The sequence below is a fragment of the Erythranthe guttata genome, chromosome 5, assembly GCF_056151865.1.
Source record: "Erythranthe guttata isolate IM_541 chromosome 5, IM_541, whole genome shotgun sequence".
Lineage (NCBI taxonomy): Eukaryota > Viridiplantae > Streptophyta > Magnoliopsida > Lamiales > Phrymaceae > Erythranthe > Erythranthe guttata.
Genome location: NC_142537.1, coordinates 8,502,918 through 8,518,232, shown reverse-complemented (window position 1 = coordinate 8,518,232; position 15,315 = coordinate 8,502,918). Strand labels below are relative to the sequence as shown.

General features: G+C 32.0%; 3 protein-coding genes across 3 annotated transcripts; 2 read left to right on the top strand and 1 right to left on the bottom strand.

The window, feature by feature from the left end:
- Window positions 1–2,297: 2,297 nt before the first annotated feature.
- LOC148770555 (uncharacterized) lies at window positions 2,298–6,863 on the top strand. Its single transcript, XM_088817903.1, has 8 exons — window positions 2,298–2,364; window positions 2,436–2,530; window positions 4,066–4,170; window positions 4,458–4,900; window positions 4,981–5,088; window positions 5,153–5,396; window positions 6,081–6,215; window positions 6,321–6,863. The coding sequence occupies exons 1-8, from the start codon at window positions 2,298–2,300 to the stop codon at window positions 6,861–6,863; spliced, it is 1,740 nt and encodes a 579-aa protein (XP_088674029.1).
- A 907-nt stretch (window positions 6,864–7,770) lies between these two features.
- LOC105964235 (uncharacterized) lies at window positions 7,771–9,033 on the top strand. The gene is made up of 3 exons (XM_088817902.1): window positions 7,771–8,055; window positions 8,164–8,296; window positions 8,456–9,033. The coding sequence occupies exons 1-3, from the start codon at window positions 7,771–7,773 to the stop codon at window positions 9,031–9,033; spliced, it is 996 nt and encodes a 331-aa protein (XP_088674028.1).
- A 2,944-nt stretch (window positions 9,034–11,977) lies between these two features.
- LOC105964241 (putative zinc transporter 10) lies at window positions 11,978–14,164 on the bottom strand. The gene is made up of 2 exons (XM_012988764.2): window positions 13,346–14,164; window positions 11,978–12,655 (listed from the first exon to the last, which is right to left on the bottom strand). Exons 1-2 carry the CDS (start codon window positions 13,958–13,960, stop codon window positions 12,200–12,202), a joined length of 1,071 nt encoding a protein of 356 aa, XP_012844218.2. The 5' UTR covers window positions 13,961–14,164; the 3' UTR covers window positions 11,978–12,199.
- Window positions 14,165–15,315: the final 1,151 nt, after the last annotated feature.

Genomic DNA, 15,315 nt, shown 5'->3' with positions numbered 1-15,315 from the left:
CATTTTCAAGTTGGTGTGTCTTCGCGACAAAAACGTGGAAAAATTTATTTGCTGTTGACGAAGGGTTGGACAGAGTTTTGTAAGTTTTATTATTAATAATATAAGTTGCATCGATTTTTAAATAATTTCGATTTCCTTTATTATGTTTATCTATTATTTGTAATTTATACAAATATATAGATTCACTTAAATCGAATGTATATACTAGCCATTTTATGGCTGAAAGAGCATTGTATTCCAGTAACATAATTGTATGCATCCACACAGAAACGACTACCCATAAGATAAACTAAATAAAGATATAGAAACGATAAAGCAATTATAATATATGTTAATAAAAGAATTAATAGATTACCATGATAACAAAACAATGAATGACCATGTACATTAAAAAAAAAGTCAATTTGAGCAACATATATTTTTGTTACACGTTTTTTTTAGTTTATTACACAAATAATAATGGATATATATATATATATATATATATATATATATATATATATATATATATATATATATATATATTCCAATATGCATATGGATATTTATTTTTATATCGATATTTTTCAACAATATAGATTTTATTTCTTTTATATTAATTAATATTGATGCAATCTTTTATATTCATATAGCTATCTATGATTAATATAGATTAGGAATATAAATATATGCCTAATCAAAATTTGTGCAGTTTATTTATAGGAAATTGCTTACTTTTAGTTCATTACATGGAATATGATAATTTATTAACTATAATTTAATGTAATTTAGGAACTATTAAATATAATTATATTCCATTTACTATAATGTAGGAACTATAATTTTATTACTATTATTGTATTCCATATATTATGATTTAGCAGTTATTAAATCTCATTATATTATATATATACGGTTCATTTCATTGTTACTCTAAACGGCAGGATTATATAGTTCTCTCAATACTTCATCAGTCGAATTATATTTATATACGTGTATATGTGTGTATATATATATATATATATATATATATATATATATATATATATATATATATATATATATATATATATATATATATATATATATATATATATATATATTTTAGGTATTGGTTGGAAAATAATTATATATGTAAAAGGGACATTATTCACATTTACTCTAATTTAGGCATTAATATATGAGTCCGGTTTTTTTTTTTTGTTAACATTTACTATAATTTAGGGATTATTACTATAATTTAGTAACCATTAACTATTATAACCAATATATACTCAATTTTAAATCGGATATTAAATCTATTTCAATATAAAATTGCTATTAATTATTGAAAATTAGGTAATTATGATTCATTAAATGGAATGTCAGTATTTATTGCAAGAAAATATTTAGTACATTAAGTACTTTTATAACATACTTACAAAATATCTGAATCAACCATTAAATTAGCAACCAATTACTATAATATTTGAACAATTAATTCTCACCATCTTTTATATATATATATATATATATATATATATATATATATATATATATATATATATATATATATATATATATACACGATTTATTTCAATGGTTGTATAAAGTGTAGAAAAATAATATTTTTCCATCTAATCATCATTTAGCCATCGTTTTCTTTTTCTGAATATTGAGATAATAATATTCTTACAATCCGAGCCACGCAGTACGTGACATATAAGATGGATATTTTGTATTTTACTTTGTTTTTTTTTCCCATTTATTTTATAGTATTTGAGTATAGTATTAACGAACGAGTACATGTAGGTATTAGTTATTTCTCATGTATTGCTATTAAATCATATATATAGATCACGTTTTGTAATCATCTCTTCATCTTCCATTAGGCTCTCTAAATCACATATCTACTTTTAATTTTCTTCATATATTAATGCTATTACAGGGTATATATTGTGAAACTTTTATATAATTTTATTCGTATTTATTTCAATGTATGTTTATGTTACGTATATAATTTATTATATTTATTTACATATAAAAATTTGAAGGCGAGTATATCTTATTCTTATAAGATCTATGTATTTATATGCATACCTCTTATAAATAATTTAACAATTTATATGAATTATGAATTTTTTTTATATGAAAGTCACACAATTTGCTGTGCATGTGATTACAATCATATTCTTCTTTTTTCCCCTTCTAAGACACAATATACATTTTTTTAGTGATGCAAATATTGATTATTTTTAATTATATTTATTATAAAGAGTTATACACACTTCTAATTGTGCAATTTAGTTTTCACAGGTTTATGTGCATAGTATTTACATATGGACAATAAACGAAAGACGCCTTCTTCACCTGAAAAATCTATATTATTATACGATGTCCCTATTGGTAAGCTACATATTCGTGTTGTAAATGTAAATATTTTTGTTTCTATTATCGGTCTATTTTTTTATCTATAGTTTCAGATCTATCAGTAGAAACAATTATTAAAAGGGATGCAAGGCCATGGCCACAGGATTACGTTCACAACATGTCTCCTGCTAATACAACCAATGTAAGTTGTCAAAAAAAATTATTTATTTACATATATAAAACTACAATAAATAATTATGAAAATATTACAATCATAAAAAAATTGCAGGTGTTCTAAAGTCCTACCCGTTGACTGTAGAAGGAAGGAACTCAGATGAAAGAGAACAACTGCCCGGGAAACATGTCTCACAATAGTACGTCATATACAAAAGCTCAATAACTTTTTTTTTAAATTAACAATTATATATACAACCTGTTTTTATAGTTTAATATTTATTATTATATATGCTATACTGTACTATTCAACAATATAAATGTGTAGGTTATATTGACAAAAGAAAATGCAAAGAAATAATGATTGAACAAGTTGCAAGCAAACGAGGTAAATGAATCGTTACTGGACAAAAGAAATTGCTTGGTGACATCTTCAAGGGAATTAATTTTGATCGAAGGCGTGATAACTGCGTTCTAACCGACATATCCAATGGTTAACAATTCAACTATATAAGGGTATTCCGTATTTATTAATATATATTATATGGTACGCACGTATGAAATCTTATTGAATGATCTTAATGAATATTTACATCTTCTTCATATTATAAGAAGAAAAATATTTTTGAACTACAAGTATAAATATCTAATTATAATTAAATTTATATAATGAGTTTAATATATATATATATATATATATATATATATATATATATATATATATATATATATATATTATATACATGTATATATCCACATATAATTAATATCCACGCTTTTTAGTGTATTCCACAGTATATAGAAGTCATCACTCATCTTTGGAACATGTTGCAAAAGAAAAGGCTAAAAGTATTATTTCTAAACACACAAAATTTCTAGGTGATGCTTCAAATTGAGTGAACATGGATCAAACACAATCGAGTTACGTTACAATCAATCGTTCAATTGGTTTAGTAATTAAATTTAACTTTAAATACTAATATCACAAACTGCTCAATCAAATAGCTTTTTTCTTTAATTTGCTATCATTATTTCGTATAGGTCATAACTAACTAAATAATATTCTCCCAAATTTCCTTGCACAGATGCTGTCAATAATGTACGAAAAAAATCATTTCCAATATATACAAAAAAATTGACTAAGAAGAAGAAATATATTATATCAAGTGGTTTTTATTTTATTTTTTTACAATTAAAATGAGCGGCATTAAATAAATGGGGACTAATTGTGGTGTCGATTCTATTTAGACGTTAATACTGTTATCTTTTTACAATTATCGCTACATAATTATAAATAAAATTTATAATAAAGAGGCTATTTTGTTATTACGACAGATGACGTTGAGTACTATCACAATGGTGCATCTACATCATGTGAAAATCCATTATAAGTTACAAAATCCTATTATGAATAAAGTAAAATGTGCGATCTTATTTTTTTGTGAGTAATTTTATGTCTGAGTTTAAATGATTAACTGTGCAATACATGTAGACAATGTATCAGTTTTTATTTAATTTTGATAGAAGCTGAATGTTTACTATTTTGTTAGTTGTACCGTGCAGAATGAAAAGAAGACATCAAGGAGTCATAAAACAATAGACTCTGTAACACGTGTGTTGGATATGAAATCAGTACCCGCTATATTGGTAGATGAGGACTTACAGACGGTAAGAGACATTTCTTCCGACAACGGAGGTAATTATCTTTGTCATTATATTATAACGTATCTCATTGTTATGCGTTATTGTCAGTATATTTTTCTACTATAATGATAATTTGTTGTTTTTAAATGTAAATTCTGAATATGTCTCCAACGATGAGAATAGTGACGATGTAGTTGACGATATTGGTAAATATTAATCTAATCTAACAACTTTTAATCTTTACATTATTAATTATATAAATTCATTGCATTAATTTTTTTTAATAACTAATCTTATTTAATTAATTTTAGATAGATTATGAAGATTTTGGAGACCATACGTATGAATGTCCGTTTTGCGGTGCAATGATGTGGTACGGTGAAAGAATTGACAAGCACATACAAACATCCAGGCCCAAATTTGGCCTATGTTGTATGTCCGGAAAAGTCCAGCTCCCAAAAATAAGAGATGCACCTCCTACACTTAACAATTTAGTGTTTGGAACTAATCGAAGGAACAAACATTTCCAAGAGCACGTACGATCGTATAATATGATGTTTTCTTTCACGCCGCTTGGTGTAAAAGTGCATACATCTATTAATAACGGATCTGGTCCACACACATTTCTATTACACGTCCAAAATTACCATCTACTGGGCAGTTTATTGCCGAAAGAAGACAGTAGGCCTAAATTTGCTCAGCTTTACATTTTTGACACAAAAAATGAGATTCATAATAGAATTGATGCCGTCAGGTAAAATTTTGGGAATTATATTCCTGTTTCTAAAGAGTATAGAACTTACAAATTATAATTACATTTTTTTTGTTTGGCAGGTCTGGAAATCAATCTAATTATCTTGGCCCAGCCATCGTTGCATCGTTGAAAGATATGATTGATGGTAACAATGTACTTGCACAGTCGTACCGTGTTGTTCGAGATCGGTTTTCCAATTAGCCATCAAGGAATAAAACTTAGATTGGTAAAGAGTTGTAGTACTGATGGCAGGACGTACAATCTTCCTAACGCAAGTGAAATAGCAGGCTTGATCGTTGGGGACTTTGACACACAAGAGGGTGTTAGGGATATTGTAGTTGAGACACGCTCAAATAAGCTTCAACGAATCAGTGAGCTCCATCATCTTTACTTGCCTCTACAATATCCTTTTTTATTTCCTTACGGTGAAGATGGTTATCGAGACGATATCAGTTTGAGAGAATCTTCGCTTGCTGGTAATAGAAAATGGATGAAGGTAAGCATGCGAGAGTTCTTTGCATATCTAATCCAGAAACGGCGTGGATAACATTTGTTACTTTTGCATTCCAAGAAGTTATTTCAGCAGTTTTGTGGTGATGGATTTTCGATGGTAGAGTCACAGAGGTTGAATTTTATAAGGTTCAATTAGGATTAACTTAGGGTTGACATGTATAAGAGTATCGAAGAAAATATTTTTAAAGGAGATACTGAGGGTAAATCAGTTGGACAACGCATTATAATTCCAGGGTCGTTCACCGCAGGTCCAATGTATATGTTTAACAACTTCGTTGATGCTCTTCAAATATGTAACTGGATTGGATTTCCAACCCTCTTCGTCGCATCACATGCAATCCTCAATGGCCAGAAATACAAAGGGTGTTGAAAGATACAAATCTCAGGCCGGAGGATCGGCCAGACATTATTTGTCGTGTGTTCAAGATGAAGCTCGATAGTATGATGACAAAAATCAAGAAGAGTTGTATATTCGAACGATTAGAGCATGTAAGTATTTAATTAGATCTCAGTTTATAATTATACATTTACTACATTCATATAAATTAAAGAATTTGCTCATGTGTGAGTTTAACTACTTATTGCTTCCTTAACTAAATTAATGCATATTTTTTTAATACCATATGTTTATATTTTCTATGCAGATGTATGCACAATTGAATTTCAGAAACGAGTTCTACCGCATGCACATATTTTATCGTGGTTGCATAATGACGATAAGCCCAAGAACCCAGAAGAAATTGACAGGATCACATGTGCTGAAAATCCTGACGAAGAAAACGACCGAAAGATGTACCAGTTGGTGGAGAAGTATATGATACATGAACCGTGCTATCAGTAGAATTTGAAATCTCCCTGTATGAAGGATTGAGTTTTCACGAAGCGATTTCCAAAGCCGTTTGTGCAGCGCACTGAATCAGATGCAAATGGTTTTACTGTGTACAAAATAATGGAAGATGGCAGAACAGTTACGAAGAAGAAGACTACTCTTGACAATGGGTTTGTAGTCCCGTACAGTCGTATATTGTTGAGTAAATACCGATATCACATTAATATCGAGTTATGCAACCAGAACAAGTCAATCAAATACATGTTCAAATACGTAAACAAGGGGCATGACCGAGTTATGGCGACATTTTATGAAACACGCAATACAGATGGTGGTGCTGAGATTCGTGATGAGATAAAGATGTACTACGACTGCAGATATCTTTCGGCATGTGAGGCAATGTGGATGTTGTTTAATTTTGATATTCATTACAGAGACCCGTCAGTAATTAGGCTAAGCTTTCATCTCCCCGATCATCAGCCGCTTGTCTTCAATGAAAACCAGTCATTACAAAGTGTGCTGGATAGGCCACCTGCCAAGCAAATTATGTTCCTACCGTGGTTTGAGGCCAACAAGAACTTTAGACATGCTACGGACTTAAGGTACGGAGATTTTCCATAGCAATTTGTATATAAAGAAGATTCTCGAACTTGGGCGCCAAGGAAAAAATATTTTTCTATTGGTAGGCTTGCGAATATTCCCCCTGGAAAGGGGGAAGACTATTACCTTAGGTTGCTACTTAACATTCAGAAGGGATATACGTGCTACGAGGACATTAGAAAAGTTTTTGACACCGTCTACCCTACGTTCAGGGATGCATGTTATGTGTTTGGTTTGTTAGATGACGACAAAGAATACATAGATTCAATAATATAAGTGAATACTTGGGCACGGGGGGATTATATAAGAAGGTTATTTATAGTTATGCTTCTTTCCAATAGCTTAAGTCGGCCCGGACATGTTGACAAAGTTGTTGGTTGGATTTGGCGGAGGGTATTGCTTACAAACAAGAACGTCTTAATAATAATCCTGGTATGGCAATTTGTATAGCACAGTATTCAATTAGATTTTAAATATTACTCATTCTTTTAATAGTGTCTCTTTACGTTTTGAACTAAATGCACATAATTTATCCATTTTTTTTTGAAGATTTACATATATCGGATGGAAGGTAGAAGAACTATACTCTCACCGAAATAGGAAAAATATTGCAAAACAATGGTAAAAGCCTGCGAAATTACGCGCCCATGCCAGTTCCAATCGAATTCTCAGCGGAGGATACAGTAAACATATTGGTGTTAGATGAACTGGATTACGACCGGTTTTAAATGGGTAGACAACTTCAACGGTGTCTTGCTTGAATTACAAACGAGCAAAGAAAGGTTTATGATGTAGTCATGGATGTTGTATCCAATGACCGTGGTGGAATGTTCTTTCTATATGGCCATGGTGGAATGGGAAAGACGTTTCTATGGTAAACTCTTTCGGCTGCAGTTCGTTCCAAGGGAGAGATTGTAATTAACGTTGCATGAGTGGTATAGCATCGTTATTGCTCCCCGGTGAAAGCACAACTCATTCTCGATTCGGACTACCCATAAATGTACACGAGAGTTACGCATGCAGCATATCGCAACAAAGTCCACAAACGGAGTTGCTCATAAGAGCAAAGCTTATTATATGGGACGAGGCTCCTATGATGCATAGATACTCTTTTGAAGCGCTTGACAAGACAATGAAGTCAATTTTACAGGTTGACAAACTCTTTGGGGGTAAGGTGGTTGTTCTTGGAGGAGATTTTAGGCAGATTTTACCAGTTGTGCTCAAAGCATCAAGGTAGGACATAGTACATGCTACAATAAACTCCTCTCCGCTGTGAAATTTCTGTCGTGTCATGAAGTTGACTAAGAACATGAGATTGTAGTCATGCTCTTCTCCATCTAACGTGGATGAGGTAAAAAAAATTGGAGACTGGATACTGAAGGATGGTAATGAGGATGATGGGAAACAAAACGATGGTGAAACTTCGATAGAGATTCCCGATGACGTGTTGATTGGTGATTAAGAAGATCCATTCAGAGACCTACTGGAATTCATTTACCCGAATTTGTTGAGTAACATGTATGATCCAGATTATTTTCAAGGGAGAACAATTCTTGCACCAACTAATGAATGCGTCGAGTCTGTGAACGATCACTTAATGTCTCTCATTCCAGGAGAGGAGAAGGTGTACCTGAGCTCAGATAGTATGTGTAGGGACGAGCAAACAATGGAGGATAATTCAGAAATTTATTCGACTGAATTCCTCAACACAATAAGATGCTCCGGACTTCGTTCTCATGCGTTGAAGTTCAAGGTTGGTGCACCCGTTATTCTAATAAGAAACATCGATCAAGCTAGAGGATTGTGTAACGGGACCAGATTTCAAATTATTAGAACTGGCATTCACGTTCTGAGTTGCAAAATTCTTTCCGGAAAAAATATCGGTGACATGGTGTTCATTCCTCGGATGACTTTAATACCATCTAACTCCGGACTGTCAATTAAATTTCAGAGAAGACAGTTTCCGTTGATTGTTTCTTTTGCAATGACAATCAATAAAAGCCAAGGTCAAACTCTTTCGCATGTTGGTTTGTATCTTCCTAGGCATGTCTTCAGCCATGATCAACTATATGTTGCACTATCCAGCGTTACGAGCAGAGGTGGCATTAAGATATTCATCAAATCGGATTCGGGTGAACTCACCAATGTTACTAGACATGTCGTGTACAAGGAAGTACTTCATCGAATTTGAAGGTAGAAAATATTTTCATATTTACCAATTATTCATGTAACATGTCTTTTTTTTAACAACTTATTCTTTGGCAGGTGTTTCTTCTCTATATAATTTCCCCCGTGCGATGTTATTTTCAGTCATGTCTCTAGGATGCTCAGTGCAAATCTTATTATCTTTAAGATTTATTTTTGACGACATACTAATATTTACTATTATTCTTATGATGTAACTATGAAGAACATGATACTTAAAACATATTTTTAATATTGTTGGTCGCATTTTGTATTTAAATTCAATGAGCGTAATAATTTATATATGCATAAATTTGTTTTCCAGACTTTGTATTTCCAGTTAAAAATATGCCGACCCGTGCATCGCACGGGTGAATACTAGTTATTATAATAACAGTAATATTATCGTCAACCAAAGTAATATTACAATAATAGACAGTAATATTATTACGTTACTCCGTGAATAACTCAAATAAAACAAAAAACCCAAAAAAATAATAATATTGATGTTGTTGACAGTAATATTATTGTGTTTACAGTTTATTTTACTGTCAACGACAGTAATATAATTACGTTGACTTGTCAACAAATCAAACAAAAAAAAAAAAAACCAACAAAAAATAAAAAAATAATAATATTACATTAATTTACTGTCAACGGCAACATAATTACATAAATGTATTGTCAACTGCAGTACAATTACGTTAATTATTTGTCATTGATAGTATAATTACGTTAATTTACTGTCAGTGACAGCACAATTACGGTCAACGTTTAGCGGCGGACGCAAAAAAAAAAAACCCAAAAAAAAAAACTTAAAAAAACACTAAAAAATGTCAACGCCGGAGACCGCCGGAAACCGGCGAAAAAATCCGGAAGAAAAAAAAAGTTAAAAAAAAAAGTCAAAGCTGGAAACCGGCGAAAAAATCCGAAAGAAAAAAAACAAAAAAAAAACAAATTTTTTTTTGAAAAGTCAACGCTGGAATCCGGCAGTAAAAAACTTTTTTTGAAATTTTTTTTCGGTCAATATTGAATAATTAGTGAAATTTGGGGTCAAATTGAGATTAAATTAAGTTAAGGATGAAATTGGAGCATATTAAAGGGTACTCCAAAAAAAGTCAAAATTGAATTTTTGTGGTCAAAATTGGATTTTTGTGGGCAAAATTGATTAAATTGGGGTTACAATTAAGAATTGGGTATACATGGTTGAGGGTAATATTGGCATACACATAAATGTTTCCTTTATTTATAATAAATATTAAAGGGATGGTCTTATTCGTGAAAGAGATATAGCCCATAAACCTAGAATAATAAAGATGCTTGGTTGGGGACTTGTGCACAAAAACCCCTAACCAAATATATAAAACCCTAGGGGATGTTTGGTTATGTTTCCAATGAGAATTTCTAGTTTTCAAAATTTCTGATGGAAAAAGTAGATTATTGGTTTTTGTGTAGAAAATGAGAATTTGTTTGGATTTTTTTCCAAATTTTTTTTTTTGCCGCTAGATTCCGGCGTTGACTTTCAGATTTTTTTGATTCTTCCGGATTTTTTTTTCTTTAACATCTTTTTGCCTCCGTTTAAACAACAATATTGTTGTGGTTGACAGTAATATTAACTATATTACTGTTAAACACAGTAATACTATAGTTTAACACTGTAATATTGTTATATCAATATCTAGATCTCTAGTACAGTAATATGAACACAACAAAAGCCATTATTATTGTGTAATAGAGTAATGTTAATATGTTGACCATTCAACAAAGGTAAACATAAAAAATGTCAAAATAATTAATATTGATGTGGTTGACTGTAATATTTTTATGATTACATTCATATTACAATAGTAGACAGTAATATTATTACGTTGATCCGTGCACAACTTAAACAAAACAGAAAACCCAAAAAAAAATATTGATGTGGTTGAGAGTAATATTATTGTGTTTATAGTTATTTTACTGTCAACGACAGTAATATAATTACGTTGACTTGTCAACAAATCAAACCAAAAAAAAAATAAAAAAAATAATAATACTGTCGCTGACTGTAATTGTACTGTCAACGACAGTACAATTACGTTAATGTACTGTTGACAGTACAATTACGTTAATGTACTTTTAGTGACAATATAATTACTTTTAATGACAGTACAATTATGGTCAACGTTTAACGACAATGGTAAAAAAATGGATAAAAAATTTAGGGAAAATAAAACACGCACACTAGATAAAGTCAATGCCGGAGACCGACGGTCAATGCTTAAAACCGCTGGTGGAAAAAGCAGAGAAAAAAAAATCGAAAAAGACAACGCTGGAAAGGGGTGGTGGAAAAAGCATACATAAGAAAAAAAATCGAAAAAGTCGACGCCGGAAACCGGCGGCAAAAAAATAATTTCAGGAAAAACAAAAGTTTAAAAAAAAAAAGTCAAAATTGATTAAATTGGGGCTACAATTAAGAATTGGGTGTAAAAGGTTGGGGTAATTTTGTCATATACATTATTTATTCCTTTATTCATAATACATAGTAAATGAATGGGCTTATTGGTGAAATAAATATAACTACTAAACCTAGAATAATAAAGATAGTTGGTCAGGTACTTATGCAGAAAAAACACCAATTAAAAATTGCGACTTTTTCTAGTGGAATCCGGTTACAAGGATAAATCCAACATTTCGATCTTGTGACGGTGCACTTGCACTTGAGAAAACCGGTGTTTATGTATTTCTCTTAAAAAACTAATTTTACTTTCATCCGTAAATCAGAAAAGAAAAAAAATGAAAAAAATATGAATACCAACTTTTATGATTCGACTTCAAATGTAACTTTACCAATTTTCACTCTAAATTTGGCAAGTATCAAAACACAAAAACTAGAATTTTATCCACAAATTTTCAAAAAAATTTAAAATAGAATATAGCTTAGGCATCTTAATGAAATATAATAACTACAATTTTAGTATACAACAAGCAAAACCCACCTCCTTTTCTTATTATTAATGGATAACATTTACATTTCAAAAGGCGGAGACAATGAAATAGGGAAATTTCCATCAAGAACTGACACACAATAAAAAACATATATCTGAACAAACTAGAAAACACAACATTTTTGTGTTCTCTTAAAAAACAACAATCATACTACATTCATATGTTATATATAGATATATCATCAATTAAGCCCATTTAGCCATGAGCGACATTCCACCGGCACCCAAGAGAACGGCTATATAAGACTTGATTTGGAGTTTGATACTTCCCTGCAATTTTGGCCCCATAAAATCAGCAGCCAATAGATCGACCAAAGCCATATAGATCAGCAGCCCAGCAGATGATGCGTTCAGCAATCCAACGGTGATCAACGATCGAGGGCTGTTCTCCTTGTATGTGCTGGCCAATGCCAAACCCAATGCTATTCCAAATGGAGTTGTCACACTGAAGAAGAATGCCATTGCTGCCTTCTTTATGAACTTGTACTCCGCTTGAAGAATGCAACCACCAAGTCCCATTCCTTCAAACATTTGATGGAAGCAGAGTGCAGCGATAAGTCCTTTGATCGAGCATGTGTTGTTAGACGCCCCAAGTGACAACCCAATCACTATTGAGTGTACTATTATTCCCAGCTCCAAAACCTGCAGTAATGCATACATACTCTTAATCAATTAATCAAAATGTTTATTATTACATTTTTATATCAATCAATGTTCCCATTAATTATTATCCTATATATGATCGAACAGTTTTTTTGTTAAAATATGATAACTAGTTAGTGAGATGTAATTTAGGCCACATATGCATATAGGATTATTATTCTAATTAATTGACAACAAGTAGCTAGATGTTAACATGAAAATGAAAATCATGATATATATGCAACAATATTGAAGACATAATATAAATTATGTAACATACTGCTCCATTTGTTGCAGGACTCAATAAGTAGTAATTTATATCATCATCATCATATTTAACACAAACAGACAAACATTAGAAAAGGACCATATATCATCTGAATCTGATCTGATGATCCTTCTGCTTCCTATTAATTATTTCATGTGGAAACTGCACAACTACGTGTACATACTTTAATTTATTAGTCTTTAAATATATAAATATAGGAAATCTGATTGTAACAGTAAATTCATTGCCTAATTATATAATGTCTTCACTCATTCTGTACACACTTAATTATTTGGTTTGACTACATAAAACCCTTATTTAATTCATTTAAACACATGCATATATCCCATTATATATTAACGAAATATAAACTGAATTTTTATCTGTTATCATTATTTTAAATTTGTAATTCAAGTACTAACCATCGCGATGACTCGGTAACGGAGAAGTTGGGCTCCCTGTACTTCCAGCTTGGCTCCATGGTGGTGGCCGTGAAAATGAGAATGACCGCCGCCGCCGCCGCCAGCTTCCACCACCGCCAGCTCCTCCGGTTCCCCGACGGACTCCGGCTTGACAACTCCAGAATTGTGTTTCTTAGAGTAGACGCTTGTTGCCATAGAGTCGATTATGAGAGTAATGATTGCGGAGAGCATAGCCACGAAGCCAGTGAATGGGAATTTGTGCCACGGGTTTTCTTTCAAACACGTGGACGACAACATGTCGAAAGAGTCGGGCAACACGTGCATGAATCCCGTGGCTAGAATAATCCCGGCGGCGAATGCTTTGACTATGACGAAGAGGCTTCGCTCCGGGCTGAGAGCCGGGATTGACTGGGTGACAAGTGGCAAGCAGACTCCGATCATGCTGCTGATTAGGATTGTTATGATGGCGATTATTTTGAGCGGCAAAGCCTTCTTCTTGTTTGTGCAGCCGTCATCTTCTTCCGCCCCGCAATCCTCGACCACCGACAGGACTTGGACCGAAAAATTCGAAAGGAGGATGAAGAAGATGATTAAAATAGATTTCGAACAACTCATCGTCAAATCTCAATTAATGATATATCTGTTGAACTGATGACCAAATCTGAATATGAATATAATTGATAAATTGAGTGTTGTGAGTAGTGTAGTGGTGATTATTTTAGTTGAAATTTATAGGAATGAATATATGGTGGCCGGGAAAAATAAATTAACAGAGAAATATTTGAAGTGAGATGAGAATGGTGGCATGGAAGGGGCGTTGCGGCTAAATCAGGACGTGGTTATTAATTTATAATGCAAATGCGTGGATGCTTGTTTTGCATGAAATGGGGGCCGTGGTTTGCGTACGCCTGGCACGTGCTCTGTTATTACGTGGCACTCTCATATTATACGTGGCCTTACACGACAATTTTTATTTTTCAGTTTCCTCATTTTCCTGCCAACTAAAATTGACGATTTGTTCGACCCTACACCCGGTGAAAAACACCGGGTGGGTCTTCTGCTGCCACGTGTCTCTTTTTTATATTTTATAATAGATTCCCCGCTAGGGTTTATCTTTAGGGGTTTTAGAAAAATAAAAAAAAGAACACGTGGCAGTAGAAGACCCACCCGGTGTTTTTCACCAGGTGTAGGATCGAAGAAACCAAAATTGACCCTATTCAAAACAGAATTTGTTTTTTTGTTTTTTTTTTTTTTTTTTAAATAAATAGAAAGTTATCTTGTATTGAAACAAATCTGGAAATTTGTATAGGTGATCGAAGGATGAAATTTTGTTTATTTTATGGGTAAATTACAACTACCCCTGAGGCAGGGGCGGATCTAGGGGGTGGCTAAGTATGCTATGGACCACCCCAAATAATGAAAATAAATTTGCCCTAGTGGGAAAGATCTCCAGGTTTTTAGTTGAGGTCATGAGTTCGAGTCCGTGATGGAACAAAAAAGCATTGTTTAATTTTTTTTGTCTAAATTTCTTTTGAGTCCCTCTCCAATAAACACATTATATTATATCTATATTACTATTTAGTCCACCCGAAATTAAAAATATACAAAAAAAGTCCTAACTTTTTTCCGTTTTTTTTTAGCCCCCCTCCCCAAAAATACATTATATTATATCTATATTATTATTTAGTCCACCCAAAATTCAAAATATACAAAAAAAAAGTCCTAAATTTTTTCTTGTTTTTTTAGCCCCTCTCCCCAAAAACACATTATATTATATCTATATTATCATTTAGTCCACCCAAAATTCAAAATATACAAAAAAAGTCCCAAATTTTTTCTTCTCCTAATTTATCTTAAAAAAAAAAAAAAAAATTCAATTTTTTTTCCCTTCTCCTAATTTATTCAACAAAAAAAGGTTCAAAATTTTTTTTTCCAGGGGCGCTGCCCCCGAACCCCCGAAAATTTAACCC